The sequence below is a fragment of the Triticum dicoccoides genome, chromosome 4B (genome assembly GCF_002162155.2).
Source record: "Triticum dicoccoides isolate Atlit2015 ecotype Zavitan chromosome 4B, WEW_v2.0, whole genome shotgun sequence".
NCBI classification, from domain to species: Eukaryota; Viridiplantae; Streptophyta; class Magnoliopsida; order Poales; family Poaceae; genus Triticum; species Triticum dicoccoides.
This window is the reverse complement of record NC_041387.1, coordinates 669,850,106-669,866,194: the sequence shown is the minus strand read 5'-3', so window position 1 is coordinate 669,866,194 and position 16,089 is coordinate 669,850,106. Positions and strand designations below refer to the sequence as shown.

The 16,089-nt window shown below is 49.9% G+C and overlaps 1 protein-coding gene across 1 annotated transcript in view; it reads right to left on the bottom strand.

Moving 5' to 3' along the window:
- Positions 1 to 3,545: 3,545 nt before the first annotated feature.
- Positions 3,546 to 16,089, bottom strand: part of LOC119293046 — an 18,019-nt gene continuing 5,475 nt past the window's right edge. Inside the window, exons 5-24 of the mRNA XM_037571648.1 lie at positions 15,485 to 15,679; positions 14,352 to 15,233; positions 13,948 to 14,226; positions 12,806 to 13,699; positions 12,090 to 12,701; positions 10,949 to 11,842; positions 10,246 to 10,821; positions 9,958 to 10,106; positions 7,173 to 7,303; positions 6,604 to 6,689; positions 6,444 to 6,497; positions 6,292 to 6,357; positions 6,153 to 6,213; positions 5,687 to 5,796; positions 5,341 to 5,591; positions 4,656 to 4,762; positions 4,506 to 4,573; positions 4,302 to 4,379; positions 4,083 to 4,205; positions 3,546 to 3,963 (exon numbers count right to left, since the gene is read on the bottom strand). Coding sequence (XP_037427545.1) covers positions 3,802 to 3,963; positions 4,083 to 4,205; positions 4,302 to 4,379; positions 4,506 to 4,573; positions 4,656 to 4,762; positions 5,341 to 5,591; positions 5,687 to 5,796; positions 6,153 to 6,213; positions 6,292 to 6,357; positions 6,444 to 6,497; positions 6,604 to 6,689; positions 7,173 to 7,303; positions 9,958 to 10,106; positions 10,246 to 10,821; positions 10,949 to 11,842; positions 12,090 to 12,701; positions 12,806 to 13,699; positions 13,948 to 14,226; positions 14,352 to 15,233; positions 15,485 to 15,679 — 5,778 coding nt within the window. The 3' untranslated portion in view covers positions 3,546 to 3,801. The remainder of the gene's footprint in view (positions 3,964 to 4,082; positions 4,206 to 4,301; positions 4,380 to 4,505; positions 4,574 to 4,655; positions 4,763 to 5,340; positions 5,592 to 5,686; positions 5,797 to 6,152; positions 6,214 to 6,291; positions 6,358 to 6,443; positions 6,498 to 6,603; positions 6,690 to 7,172; positions 7,304 to 9,957; positions 10,107 to 10,245; positions 10,822 to 10,948; positions 11,843 to 12,089; positions 12,702 to 12,805; positions 13,700 to 13,947; positions 14,227 to 14,351; positions 15,234 to 15,484; positions 15,680 to 16,089) is intronic.

Below are 16,089 nucleotides of genomic sequence, written 5' to 3'. Positions count from 1 at the left end.
TGAACTCCTCAAACTACGGTAATCACCGGAAAGAATCCCAATTATTGTCACCTTGGGGTATGCGGATCATAACTCGTAATAGGTGTCTACAACTTGCAAGATAGGATCAAGAACACGAATATATTCATGAAAACATAAAGGGTTCAGATATGAATTCATGGCACTCGGGCCCTAGTGACAAGCATTAAGCATAGCAAAGTCATAGCAACATCAATCTTAGAACATAGTGGATACTAGGGATCAAACCGTAACAAAACTAACTCGATTACATGATAAATCTCATCCAACCCATCACCGTCTAGCAAGCCTACGATGGAATTACTCACGCACGGCGGTGGGCATCATGAAATTGGTGATGTAGGATGGTTGATGATGACGACGATGATGTTTTCCCCTCTCCGGAGCCCCGACCGGACTCCAGACGATCAGCCCTCCCGATGAAGAACAGGAGCCGGCGGCGGCTCCGTATCGTAAAACCCGATGAATCCTTCTCTGTGATTTTTTCTCCCCGAACGTGAATATATGGAGTTGGAGTTGAGGTCGGTGGAGGTCCAGAGGACCCACAAGGCAGGGGGCGCCCCCTCCACCCTTGTGGACAGCAGGTGGGTCCCCCTTGGTTGATTCTTTCGCCAATATTTTTTATTTATTTCAAAAATATTCTCCCTGGATTTCAGGTCATTCCGAGAACTTTTATTTCTGCACAAAAATAACACCAATGCAATTTTGCTAAAAACAGCGTCAGTCCGGGTTAGTCCATTCAAATCATGCAAATTAGAGTCCAAGACAAGGGCAAAAGAGTTTGGAAAAGTAGATACGATGGAGACGTACCAGGTCTCTCTTATGTATTCCTCTGGTGTCATAGTTTGAATAATGTTAGTTTCAACATTAATAGGTGTACCTAAGATATAATGCTTTATTCTTTGTCCATTGACCACCTTAGGATTAGTACCTTCAGCGTTATTGATCTAAATAGCTCCAGAGCGATAAACTTCCTCAATGATATATGATCCTTCCCATTTAGAGAGAAGTTTTCCTGCAAAAAATCTAAAATGAGAACTTTACAATAAAACATACTCACCTACTTTGATTTCCCATTTTTCAATTCTTTTATCATGCCATATTTTAACTTTTTCTTTAAACAATTTGGCATTTTCATAACCTTGGGTTCTCATTCATCTAATGAGCTAATATCAAATAACCTCTTTTCATCGGCAAGTTTGAAATCATAATTGAGTTTTTTAATTGCCTAATATGCTTTATGTTCTAACTCAAGAGGTAAATGACATGCTTTTCCATAAACCATTTTATAGGGAGACATACCCATAGGATTTTTTATAAGCAGTTCTATAATCCCATAATGCATCGTCAAGTTTCTTGGACCAATTCTTTCTAGATCTGTTAACAGTCTTTTGCAAAATTAACTTTATTTCTCTATTGCTCAATTCAACCTGACCACTAGATTGAGGGTGATAGGAGGATGCAATTCTATGGTAGACATCATATTTAGCAAGCAGTTTATGGAATGCACCATGAATAGAATGTGAACCACCATCAGTCATTAAATATCTAGGGACTCCAAACCTCGGGAAAGGCAGTCCTAGACATTCATGGCGAAGGCATCGTTGTGCTTGCCGCACTTGGTCACCACTTCAATGCCTTCATCGTTGAAGACGGTGACCTTGACCGCGTCGAGAGTGAGCAGCTTGAACTTCACCATGTAGTCGATCCTGATTTGATGGACAACGGCAAAGGTGGCCCAACCCTGATCGAGGGTCACCCTGCCGTCCATCAACCGAACAGTCACCTTCCATGAGCAACCAGTGTTGGTCCTTAGCTTGAACTCTTGCGGCACCGCCGGGAAGTGCTTGGTGAAGTCCAGGGGCATCGAAATGCACTCAAGCTGAGGGGCAAGGATCACCTTGCAGAAGTGGGCTGGACCTCCCTCCTCATGGTAGTGGTCGTAGTATGGCGCTTGCCGCTAGGGGGATCCTCCGGCACCATGTCCTCATATGTGGCCTCCACATGTGTGGTCGGCACAACCTCCATGGGCGACACCGCCTCCTTGCCCTTCTCCATGGGCGGCACCACCTCCGTGTCAATCTGCATTATGAAGAGCACAAAGTTCCCAGGTTGACCGCCATTAAAATCTATCGTCCATAACCCCTTTATTTACCCCTCCTCACGGTCACTACTTACCCACCATCTCACTCAGTCATCTCTCTGTCTCACTCTTCCTCCTATCTACCACCATGAACTCCAGCAGCAACTCCAACCCCATCCCCAACCCCTTCCATTGGGGCATTGGATGGAGGGCTTTCTTCCTCGGGTGCTCACTCAGTGACTGCACCAAGTTCGAGAACATCATGGAAGTCTGCTCCAACTTCACCAGCATGTCAGACATGTAGTAAGAGTCGGACATGGTGGTGAAGAAGGCGACGCCGGAGGAGTTGAAGATGCTTATTCCTGACTCTGGAGAAACTGCCGATTCCAGCGTTCCTAGCGAGACAGGCCCAAAAGTGCTTTGAGTTCCGTGCTATGCAGGCCGAACATTGAACGCAAGCAACCAAACAGGCCACAATCTTCCCGCGCGGGCCTGGTTGGCCTATATGCAGGCAATCAAACACGTCCATAGCATCCCTACATCCCGACTTTGCAGCGGCTTCGATCGGCTTGCACCGCTTACAACAACATGCATGCGGCTTTGCAGCGCTGCTGTCGGTCGGCTTCGGCTGGCTTCCAACTACGGTGGCTTGCAGCCTTGAAACATGGTGGTCACGGGGATGTAGCAACAACCTTTCACCAAGTGTGTACTCCACGGGGTGTAGTTGGCATGCCACTTAGGGCTAGCTCTTTTGGCCGATTCGTCCTCCCCAGCTTCTCCCCAATCAGTTCTTTTGCCAATGGTCTTTGGAGTTGTTCCGTTTTGGCAATTCATTGGCACATGTGGTCCTTTATGCAAAAAATTCTCAAATACTCCCTCGGTTCCAAAAATAAACCAGTTCTTTTGCCAATGGTCTTTGGAGTTGTTCCGTTTTGGCAATTCATTGGCACATGTGGTCCTTTATGCAAAAAATTCTCAAATACTCCCTCGGTTCCAAAAATAAACCAGTTCTTTTGTCAATGGTCTTTGGAGTTGTTCCGTTTTGGCAATTCATTGGCACATGTGGTCCTTTATGCAAAAAATTCTCAAATACTCCCTCGGTTCCAAAAATAAACCAGTTCTTTTGTCAATGGTCTTTGGAGTTGTTCCGTTTTGGCAATTCATTGGCACATGTGGTCCTTTATGCAAAAAATTCTCAAATACTCCCTCGGTTCCAAAAATAAACCAGTTCTTTTGTCAATGGTCTTTGGAGTTGTTCCGTTTTGGCAATTCATTGGCACATGTGGTCCTTTATGAAAAAAATTCTCAAATACTCCCTCGGTCCCAAAAATAAATGACTCAACTTTGTACTTTGTAGGGACGGAGGGAGTATGAGTGAAGACTTCTAATTGGCCACGGTGGTTGTGCAGGCCTCAAGGGATGACTTGGCTCTGCCCTCCAGAACTGGTGATTAAGAAACTATCAATAGGAGTACAATATATGAACAGTAGGGACGATATGTTTTGATCCATTTTTCATGTTTCAGAGAGATTTTGTAGCACTACCGAGTAAAAGCGTTTCTCAAAATTCAGAACACGACACGATTTTCTCAACCCCTCTGAACTACCAGCATTCTCCACAAAATAACATTTCCCTTCCAGGACGGAATGCAAACTCCAAGCTGGAAAATGGGCTACTCCTATGGTGGAACTAAACCAGCGCTACGATCGGCTCCATCGACCAATGGCTTCTCCAACCCTAATCCTATCGCCAGCCTTGACGCAGAAGCCAAAATCCGATGAGACCGTCCCGTCCTCCCTCGCCTTGGACAGGGGCGCTTCAAATACGACGACCACGGTCGACCCCATGTTGAATCCTGCTACCTGGAAATGGCGGGACGGGCATCAGAACTTGCTCTTGAGATGCAGCACATCAGTAAATAGCTCAAGTACCAAAGCAATTTATCAAGTAAGGCATCGGTGAAAATGGGGGCTGCGTTCACCTCTTGTCCCTTTTTAACCATCATGCCAGTGCCTTCAGGTTCATAAACACGCTCGTCGTAAGGCTGGGAGTGAAGTATCATTGACCCTGGACCGTTTGTCCTCAGCTCCGGTTCGATGAGCAGCTGGAAACAGTACAATTCATTAGTAACATGTATAGAAATCCTTCTGATGCATAATTAGGACTGGTCCAGATTTGCGTAGATGTCGTGCAGAAGTACTTTGATGGAGCCAACGTTAGTGGCACCAACTGCTGCAATTGCAACAAAACCTTCTTTCCATTGACCCTCAAGTACCACCTATCGTCAACAGTGACAGGTTCAGTAAGAACAGTAGTGTCAATGAAAGATTGAAAATAAACAGCTCTGCTATAGTTCACCAGCATTTATCACATAATGCTAAAATAGGTAAGATGGTGAAATTACCCTTTCATTCTCGACATATAAGTTTCTGATGGTCCGCACAGCACGTTCATTTGTTGGGAAAAGATTACCTGAAAACACAACATGTTTGTAATACTCAAGTTCCCACAAAGTTTCACAGGTAGTACACTGCAAAATAAAATAAACACAAACCTGAGAAATGTCGACGTTTGAAAATACTCCAATCAACAGGAGAGTGTACTCGATGATAATCACCAGGGTGTAAATACAGGACACAATAAAAGATCCCCCTCTTCGGGCTGGCAAGTAGGAGTTGAAGTCAATATCGACTATTAGTTGAAATGAGCACATTCAGTAACATGTGCTGAGAGGCATTTAACAGTAACACAACAACTTGAAGAGACAAAAAGTAGTAAAGTACACAAAAGAGAAATAAGTTTTGTAAAAAAAATCTGAACAATGACAGAAAAAAGTTTTTGTTAGTGAGAATCTGGAAATGAACAATGCAGCCAGATTTCTGTACAAAAACACAGATGTCATGGGCAATACCACAAGAACAGAGCCCATGCATGTACTAAAGCAAATTTCAAGTGGAAAGGGTATACTGGAACATAAGTAAATGCCAGTAAATCAAACATGACTGCATATATGTACTTGGAAGCATCAATTAACAGGACAGCATATACATCTCAGATATAAAGTGCACTTGTGAAAGGGCTTCTACAGGCATGGTAGTTGAAACACTCAGAAGGCCAAAATTTCCAAAAGGTGGGCAAAACATCCCTACAAATCAAAGGGTTTCTATTATGCTTGCCTTTCCTAAACCAGCTTATACAATTATCTCAGATATGTCACTTCTAAATCTAATTATGAATACCTCAGCAGTGTTCGATCCCGAAGTTTAGGTGAAGCCACAGATACTCGCCACCATGATTTTGCATTCGAGCTCTCAGGCACATTTTGTTCTGTTGGCTCTCCAGAAATATCTTCTTCTGTGGCATCATGAAGCGATGAACTAGCACCAAGAAGAGAAGAAACAGGATAAGAAAAGCCTTTGACTTGCTCAATCATGGTTCCTGGACCCCTGAGCTGTCCAAGCCGCAAAACTTTCCCATCGACAGGACTCACCTAATTATAGAATTCCACACACAGATCAGATAAGTCTTGACTGTAACCATCACGACATTAGACATATAGCGGAATAATATATAGTTACCAGTTACCAGGCAATTTGGATCTGGATCGATAGGCCTTGACCCTTCTTTGAGACTGCGGATGAAGAATGCCTGTAAAGAAGGATATTCTTCCAAGGGCAGAGCAGGTTCTTGCAAATCTACAGTATGGAACAGCCAATATCTCGTTTCAAAGATGAACATGAAGTTTCTCAAATATAAGCATAATAAATATCCAGATTTCATCATACACAGTAGAGACGAGAGAAGAAAACCAGATATATGCCACTAAGCGCTAGTACTTGCTTAAAATTTTCTGAAGAACTTGTTTTGTTGGCGCTGCTACATACTAGTATCAAGCTTCTTGTACATTATTCATTTAAACAAACTAACTAATATTAGATGATAGACTGCAAGAATTATATGCGTTGAAAGCCAAATCAGTCAGAGACTGGAGAACTAAATTTTGCCTAACAGCCTGTAGATTAAGAACACATCACAACACAAGAATACATACTGGAGTGAAATGCTCTGGCCCATGCTTTGTAGATAGCAGGACGCATAAACACTGGAACCTCCTGCAAGAAATTAAACTGAATCATTAATCAAGCAGTGAAAGAATAGACACAATTTCTGTAGCAGCAAAGAATACGCACCACTTCCATCAAGGATCCCCAGACACGCGACATGGAACGCAGCGGTAGAAGCCTCAGAAACGAAGCCTGTATTAAAAACGGCGTCATCTCGCAGCCATGTGTCGAATTTCAAGAGAAACGAAGACAGGCAGTTCTAGTAGCAACAAGAGCACCTTAAGATCTGGCGAGAATTCCGGCTCGATTCCCTGCTCCTTCCTTTCGACGAGCTATAATAACTCATGAAAGAAAGCGTCACACGCATTGACGCATTGAACAAGATGTTGGTGTTGATGTTTTGCACACACATTGTTGAAGCCTGCACAGATTACCTACCTGTTTGTCATCGTACATCCGCTTGGCGTGCAGAACGCCGAGCATGAGAAGGACCGCCGCCGAGGCGCCGGGCAGAAGGAACTTGCCTGAAAACCGACAGGGGCAAGCACGCACAAACAATCAGCAGTGACACTGACACACCCTGAGACGGCTGGGAAACACAACAAAACAGACGAAAAAATTGACGGGCTTCAGAGATGTAGAGTGACTAAATAAGCAACATGTGTGTTTCAGCTGTATCACTGAACTTGCTGCTCAAATCGAAGCCCAAAAAGGGAGAGGGGGAGGTTAAAATGAGCAGGATTGAGGGAGCAGCACCGCGGTGGGCAGCGGCGGCGCAGAGTCCGCGGGAGTCGTCCAGGTCCAGAGCAGCGGAGCGAACTCTGCGACGGTCGCTAGTCCCTACACGGCCCGCCCGGAAGCTAGTAGCAGCAGCGGCAGCGGCAGCGTCGCATTCGCGGATGCCCCGACGGGAAACGCAGTCGGCGGCGGCGGCGGCGCAGAATCCGCGGCGGGTATGACAAGTTGTGGGTGGGGGGAGACAGACAGATGGGCGGACGGATGGATACCTTGGGCGGCGCCGGCGCCGGCGCCGGAGCCGGCGGAGGCGTGGAGGCGGCGGGAGAGGCGGAGCAGGCGGTGGGGGCCGGGGAGCCGCCATGGGAGCTGAACCCTAAGCCTCCGCATCTTCCGTTTCTTGCTGGACTACAGTACGGCTTCTTTCGTGCAGAGGAAGAAGAAGAAGAAGAAGGGGTTGCGAAAAAATGAACTCTATCCCATGGGAAAAAAGTGTGAAACACAAGTTATTTTTTTTAAAGAAAAACTTCCGCTCTATTCATCGTCTGTCAAGGCAGTACAGATAATCAAAAAAACAAGGGTAAACGTTTGGAGCCGGTGCGTCGGCCGAACTTTCCACCGCTCGCGCGCCACGCTGGCTTACGTGACACGGAAACAACCACCCTGCGCGAGACGCGTGTATATGGCGGGGCCCGTGCGACTTTTCCTCCTTTTCTTCCGCCTCCAGCCCATCGCGGCTCTGCTCCACCACAACCTTCCCCATGCTGCTCGCAACCTCCAGAAGCTCTCTCACCGGCGGCGAGTGCCAGCGTGCGACGGCGCCCAACGCCGCCTCCCCTTCATGGTCGACGAGCCCCTCCCCCATCCTCCTCCTCAATTTGTATCCCCGCTAGCTCGCCGCGGCCATGGCCGTCTGCAACCCTCGGATCTTAGTCGTGGCCTCCGCCCAACTACGGCTTCGAGTCGCCGCCGGCGAAGCTACGGGAACCATCTATCAGGGCGCAGCAACCAGAGCTGCAAGCCTGCAACCACGGGCACGCGCTGGACGGCGAGGACGGGGCGGCGCTGGTCCTATCAAAAAACTAACGTTGCGGTTTTTTGCTACATGCTTCAGCCGGCATTACATTTTGCGACAACCGGCATAGTATTTTTGCTACAACCGGCGTCACGTTTTGCTACAACACACAGTCGGCGTCGCGGTTTTGCTACAACCAACATCACGTTTTGCTACATCCATCACGACCAAGCTCGACCTGCGACGACGACGACGACGACTTTTTTGCTGTAAGCGTCGGGTTTTTGCTACATTCGGCAACGACTTTTAGTACATCCATTCTTTTTCTAGACGCAATGGCTGCTACCTGCAACAGTGACCTACATCCAGCTACGACAGTGACTTGACATTTCTGCTACCACCGTTGTCTCCGTTTGGGACGACCGTTCAACAGAAAGCGGGAATGTGCGGCCATGGGAGCTGCATGCAACCAGCGACTGGTGTTGCCGAAGCCGCGACCATCACCAGCGAGGGGGAGCTGCAATAACCCACGGGCGAAGTTTTGCTGCATGCGTGGATCTGGCGAAAAACATGAGAGAAGACGGTGGCGACCGGCGGCGAGTGCGGCATCCAGCAGCGTGGGAGTAGCGGAGAGAGGGGGTGCAAGTGAGGGGGTGGTTGCTGGCAGGCCAAGAGGACGTCCAGGAGACAGGGAGCAACGCTCGTGCTGCGCGCGGAGAGGAAGGAGAGGGGGAAGTCAACGTGTAGATCGGACAACTGCTCGCTGGATCGAACGGCTAGGGCTCAACCGGCCGAACTATTTGGGCTGGCATGCCGACGCCTAGCGTTGCCAAAAAAATCAACAACTAAAAAAAGCAGTATAGTGATCACCTAGCAACAACTAAGGGCATGTACAATGGTGCTATCTTAGAAGTGCCACGTAGGATAGATGATGAGATGGAGGAGAAAGAACTCATAAGAAAAGGCTTGTCTTCTCTTATTTAAGAGAAGACAAGAGGTGATCTCTTAGCACAATATGTCTCACCATTTTTTTAGGAATTGATAGTTATTGAAGATAAGGCTAAAAGATGACCCATTGTAGGCAAAAAAAATTGCCATCTCTAAATCACATGCAAGACTTAAGATAAAACTATCTTATCAACCAATGTACATGCCCTAAAAGCACTGAAGCAAGCCTTATTGTAGTAATCAACATCTTCATTTTTGTGCCCGGATGAGGGCAGGGGCAGGTTTCGTCCCCTCGTTTCTTACTGACTTCCTATTTCGTGCGGAGGAAGAGGAAGAAGAGGAAGAAGAAACGGGCAGGGGTGTAGGTGTGAACCAAAATCCATTTTCATCCCCTGGGCCAATGAAAAATCCGTCCATTTTTCTTTTTTGCAAAACACAAAAATCCATGGCCGGTCACATGAAAAGTGAAAAAAAAATTGACCCTCTTCTCATGCCACCCATTTGATCGACATTTTCAAAACTGCCTGCAAAAACGTTCCAAACTGCCGCCCTCTCCCAGTTGTATAAGGGCTTGTACAATACCTCCCAGTTGTACAAGGGCTTGTACAATACCTCCCAGTTGTATAAGGGCTTGTACAATATTAGGTGCTTAGAAAAATAAATCGGGTTTTTCTAAAGCATCAGTGTCTATTTCTAGATGAGAGACGCCTAGCTAAGTGTCCGCCCTGTACAAATAAACACCGATGCTTAAGAAAAGCATGATATATTTTTTTTCTCCGAGCACCTCTCCTCAGCACCTTGCATTTTACAAGGCCTAAGAAAACCGACATCTTCCCATGCTCAGTTATTCAGCAACAAACAAGACGGAGATTTACGGAAGGAGCAAAACACCGGCAGCTCAAGAACAAACAGCACCCGCAAGATTCAGTGACACTAACGCCTAGCAGTACATGGCAAACACATAGCCGATTTACCAAGTCGATTCTACAGTTATCTCCACTGGTTCCGTCGGTCGGTCGGAGCAAGATCCGTGGGCGCATTCTCGGCATTCTCCTCTTCGTTTGCTCCACCGGGAGCCTCATCGTCGCGGGGGCTACCCCGCGTAGTCGGGATCCTTGTCGTCGTCGTCCGTCAGGTCCTGCGGGGGAGTGGAGACCAGGGACGCGGCCTCCTCCTCCTCCTCCTCCACGTCATCCTCATCGTCGCAGGACATGAAGTGATCATCAACATCCTCCTCAAACTGCTGCGCACAGAAGGAGAAACAACCGATGCAGCAAGCAAAATTCATAAACCCAGGCATCAGGAAGCACACACATTTCGTGCACAAGGAAAGAAAGAGCAGCGCCAATGTTCATATATAATAAATACGCCACGAAACTGACCTCGTCGGCGGGCGCCTCCGTCTCTCTTTCGCTTCCTCGAGCCGCAGCAGCAGCAGCAGCCTCTTGCTCCGCCATCCGCTTGGCGAACGATTTCGCCTCGTCTTCGTACGGCCCGCACCGGTCGTCCTGCACGCTCTTGAAAAGGGCGAACGAAGAGCGGAGGTGGAACGTGGCCTTCTGCAGATGGTCGAGGAGCGCGGCTTCCCTCGAGAGGCCCTCCTTCGCGGCCTCGGCATCAAAACCGTGTCTGGGTGGAAGGATGCCCTCGGTGCGGCTGAGCCGGGCGCTTGTGGTGGGCACCTGGCATGATAAGTCGCATGCCCTTGCCAGCAGCACGTCGATCTCACTCAGGGCTGTGGCTGCGGCATTCTCAGGGCTCCTCTCGGGCTCGGGAGCGGCGCCGTTGCCGCTGCCCGCCGCGGCTGGGGCTGGATCATCATCGGTCGCAGCCCCTTGGGGGTCCATGGTCTTCTTCGGCGTTGAACGCCGGAGCTGGGCACTTCTTGCTATTGGCGGGACAGAACAGATTGGTTCGACAGTTAATTCATAGTACACTATCTCCTTATGAGCCTTCCACTGAAAAAACAGCAACGACATAAGGTTACTTAGAACCAAACAAAACAAAAGGATGATGATGAACAAGGGAAGTACAGACTGCTAATCCAAGAAGAAGTCCAAAAGCATATCAAGTAAGTAAACTCACGGGTAATTTGCCGTAAAGCCAGGTCTTGGTGTCAGGACCCCCCTTTTGAATCAAGTCAGCGCTGGCTATCTTCTTAAGATTATCATCGGTCATGAAATGGGTTCGAGGGGTCCGCGTATCCAACTCAGAAACTTTCCTCAAGTTGCAGCAATCAAGGTAGATCAAGAGGGGTGCGATGGCGCAGCCCGTGATAGCCTGCCACAGAGCCTTGCCGCTTTGATACCTCACCACCGCTCTCTGCAGCTCATCGACAAGCAGCTGGCAGAAATCCATGTCTGCCATCTTATCAAAATCCAGATCTTCCAGCATTGCCGCCTCCCTAGAGACGCGCGCAGAGGCCCCCGGGCAGATCACCTTCATGAAAACAACCAAGAAAAAAACCTTGAGCGCCAACTCATCTTTCTCCTCGTCCTCCACCAGCCGCTCAAGCAGACCCCGCAGATCCCTCGTCATGATGTTATCAGACCTTTTAAACCCGAGCTCTTGCTTCAGCTTCATCACTGCCTTGTCGTGGCCGTTTTCTGAAGGTCTCGGGGCAGGGTGCCCTCCTTGAGGCAGGCCGAAAAGGTGGTGAATGGCGTCGCTTGTGATAGCGACGACCTTTGCTTCCCCGAGCTTCATTGTCATGGTTGCTGGGTCTATCTTGCCCATGAGGAAGCCGATGAGAGGCCGGCTAATGAGGCCCCTGACCTTGCCGTCCAACATGGCGCCGAACCCCGCCTTGTGGACCCTCGCCAGGTGCCGGTCCTTGAGCAGCTCCGCGCACTCGAAGAACTCCTTGAGCGAGCACCTGACGGTCTTGTTGTATTCCCGGTTAAGCTTCATATCGGCTTCATTTTCATACACAGTACTACGAGCTCTCTTCCTCTTGGCGGATCTCTTCACGAACTCGTACTGCAAAAACAAGAGCAGTCAGAAGCGGAAGTTCAGGACCTGTACATGTGGAAGTACAGAAGAGGAAAATCAATGCAACACAGTAGAGGAAAATCATGTTTTTATGAGAAATGTATCTTATCAATGTGCTTTGAACATGAAAACATGCTCCAGGTAGAGACGGTCCACCATCAGGAATCCGTGAAGATTTGCAACTGATCTAGCGATGTGGGAGTAGAGAGGTTTGACCGTTCGAGTAGTAGCATACCTGTGTGGCTGCCGGCGCCTCCGGCGGCCGCAGGCGCGCACTCGAACGGCGCTGGGGGTACGGGGGCGTCCCCAGCTCGCCGCATGCGCGCACGAGCTCCACCATCGTCTCCTCCGCCTCCGGCCGCCGGAGGTCGACTTTCTCCTCCTCCCCCGCCGTCTCCGAGCCGAGAGACGGCATCCTCTTGGCGGCACGGGGATCCAGAAAGGCCTCGGTGCCTGGGTAGAGAAGTGCGGCTTCCTTCGAGAGGCCCTGCTTCGCGGCTTCAGCATCAAAACCGTGCCCCGGTGGAAGAATGCCTTCGGTGTGGCTGAGTCGGGCACTTGAAGTAGGCACTTGGCGCGATAGATCGCATGCTCTTGCCAGCAGCACGTCGATCTGATTCAGGGCTGTAGCTGCAACATTATCATTGCTCTTCTCGGACTCAGGAGCGACGCCATTACTGCTGCCTGCCACGGCTGGAGCTGGAGCGTCATCAGCCACTGCCCCTTGGGGGCCAATGGTCTTCTTCAACGATGAATGCCGGATCTGGGCACCTCTTGCAATTGGCATCACCAAACAAATTGGTTCGACAATTAATTCATAATACACTATGTCCTTGTGAGCCTTCCACTGCAAAAAAACAAAACATAATGTTACTTAGAACCAAACCAAACAAAAAGGGAAGTACAAGACTACTAATGATAGAAGTCCAAAAGCATATCAAGTAAACTCACCGGTAATTTGCCGTAAAGCCAGGTCTGAGGATCAGGACCCCCCTTTCGAATCAAGTCAGCGCTGGCTATCTTCTTAAGGTTATCATCGGTCATGAAATGGGTACGGGGGGTCCGCGTATCCAACTCAGAAACTTTCCTCAAGTTGCAGCAATCAAGGTAGATCAAGAGGGGCGCGATGGCGCAGCCCGTGATAGCCTGCCACAAAGCCTTGCCGCTTTGATACCTCACCACCGCTCTCTGCAGCTCATCGACAAGCAGCTGGCAGAAATCCATGTCCGCCATCTTATCAAAATCCAGATCTTCCAGCATTGCCGCCTCCCTAGAGATGCGTGCGGAGGCCCCCGGGCAGATCACCTTCATGAAAACAACCAAGAAAAAGACCTTCAGCGCCAGGTCATCCTTCTCCTCGTCATCCACCAGCCGCTTAAGCAGACCCCGCAGATCCCTTGTCATGATGATATCAGACCTTTTAAACCCAAGCTCTAGCTTCAGCTTCATCACTGCCTTGTCGTAGCCGCTTTCCGAAGGCCTCGGAGCTGTGTGCCCTCCTTGAGGCAGGCCGAAAAGGTGGTGAATGGCATCGCTGGTGATAGCGACGACCTTTGATTCCCCCAGCTTCAGTGTCATGGTTGCCGGGTCTATCTTGCCCATGAGGAAGCCGATGAGAGGCCGGCTAATGAGCCCCCTGACTTTGCCGTCCAGCATGGCGCCGAACCCTGCCTTGCGGACCCTCGCCAGGTGCCGGTCCTTGAGCAGCTCGGCGCACTCGAAGAACTCCTTGAGGGAGCACCTGATGGTCTGGTTGAATCCCCGCTTAAGCTTCATACCGGCTTCATTTTCATATGCAGTACTATGAGCTCTCTTCCTCTTGGTGGATCTCTTCACGAACTCGTACTGCAAAAACATTAGAGCAGAACAGGAAGTTCAGGACCTGAGTATGTGGAAGTTCAGAAGAGGAAAGCCAATGCAGCACAGTAGCCCCAATCTTGTTTTGATAAGAAAAAAATGTATCTTATCAATGTGCTTTAATAAACATGGAAACATTATCCAGGTTGAGACGGTCCACTATTAGGAACCCGCAAAGGTTCCAACTGAGCTAGGGATGTTGGACTGAAGAGGTTCAGAGTGGCCGCATTGCATACCTGCGTGGCCGCCGGTGCTTCCGGCCGCCGCAGGCGCGCACTCGAACGGCACTGGGGGTACGCGGGCGTCCCCAACTCGCCGCACGCGCGCGCGAGCTCCATCATCCTCCCCTCCGCCTCCTGCCGGTGGCGGTCGACCTCCTCCTCCTTCCCCGTTGTCTCCGAGCCGAGAGACGGCATCCTCTTGGCGGCGCGAAGATCCGGCACGGCAATTGGTGGGACAGAACAGATTGGTTCAACAATTAATCCATAGTACACTATGTCCTTATGAGCCTTCCACTGAAAAAAGCAACAACATAAGGTTACATCGAACCAAACAAAACAAAAGGATGATGATGAACAAGGGAAGTACAGACTGCTAATAAGGGAAGAAGTCCAAAAGCATATCAAGTAAGTAAACTCACCGGTAATTTGCCGTAAAGCCAGGTCTGGGGATCAGGACCCCCCTTTTCAATCAAGTCGGCGCTGGCTATCTTCTTAAGGTTATCAACGGTCATGAAATGGGTTCGAGGCGTCCGCGTATCCAACTCAGAAACTTTCCTCAAGTTGCAGCAATCAAGGTAGATCAAGAGGGGCGCGATGGCGCAGCCCGTGATAGCCTTGCCACTTTGATACCTCACCACCGCTCTCTGCAGCTCGTCGACAAGCAGCTGGCAGAAATCCATGTCCGCCATCTTATCAAAATCCAGATCTTCCAGCATTGCTGCCTCCCTAGAGACGCGCGCGGAGGCCCCCGGGCAGATCACCTTCATGAAAACGACCAAGAAAAAAACCTTGAGTGCCAACTCATCTTTCTCCTCGTCCTCCACCAGCCGCTTAAGCAGACCCCGCAGATCCCTCGTCATGACGTTATCAGACCTTTTAAACCCGAGCTCTACCTTCAGCTTCATCACTGCATTGTCGTAGCCACTTTCCGAAGGCCTCGGGGCCGTGTGCCCTCCTTGAGGCAGGCCAAAAAGGTGGTGAATGGCGTCGCTGGTAATAGCAATCACCTTTGATTCCCCTAGCTTCATTGTCATGGTTGCTGGGTCTATCTTGCCCATGAGAAAGCCGATGAGAGGCCGGCTAATGAGCCCCCTGACCTTGCCGTCCAGCATGGCGCCGAACCCCGCCTTGCGGACCCTCGCCACGTGCCGGTCCTTGAGCAGCTCCGCGCACTCGAAGAACTCCTTGAGTGAGCACCTGATGGTGTTGTTGAATCGCCGCTTAAGCTTCACATCGGCTTCATTTTCATACACAGTGCCACGAGCTCTCTTCCTCTTGGCGGATCTCTTCACGAACTCGTGCTGCAAAAACAATGGAGCAGAACGGGAAGTTCAGGACCTGAACACGTGGAAGTTCAGAAGAGGAAAAACCAATGCAACCATTCTAGCCCCAATCGTTTTTTACAAGAAATGTATCTTATTATCGGTGTGCTTTAATAAACATGATGAAGACATGCTCCAGGTTGAGCCGGTCCGCCGTCAGGAATCCGCAAAGATTCGAACTGAACTAGTCATGAGGGACTGAAGAGGTTCAGGGTAGCAGCATAGCATACCGGAGTGGCCTCCGGCCGCCGCAAGCGCGCGCTCGCACGGCGCTGCGAGGACGGGGGCGTCCCCAGGTTGCCGCACGCGCGCGCGAGCTCCATCATCCCCCCCTCCGCCTCCTGGCGCTCCATATCAGCTTCGTTTTCATACGCGGTGCTACGAGGTCTCTTCCTCTTGGTGGATCTCTTCACCAACTCATCACACTGCAAAAACATTGAAGCGGTCAGAAGAGGAAGTTCAGGGCCTGAACATGTGGAAGTTCAGAAGCAGCACAGCACATTAGCCCCAATCTCTTTTTTTTATGAGGAAAAAATGTATCTTGTCAATGTGCTTTGATAAACATGGAAACATGATCCAGGTTGAGACGATCCACCATTAGGAATCTGCCAAGATTTTCCAACCAAGCTAGGGATGTTGGGCTGAAGAGGTTCGGACTGAGTGGCGGCATGGCATACCTGCGTCTGCGTGGCCGGCGGCGCCTCCGGCCGCCGCAGGCGCGCGCTCGAACGGCGCTGGGGGGACGGGGGCGTCCCCAGCTCGCCGCACGCCCGCGCGAGCTCCATCATCCTCCCCTCCGCCTCCTGCCGCCGGCGGTCGGCCTCCTCCTCCTCCT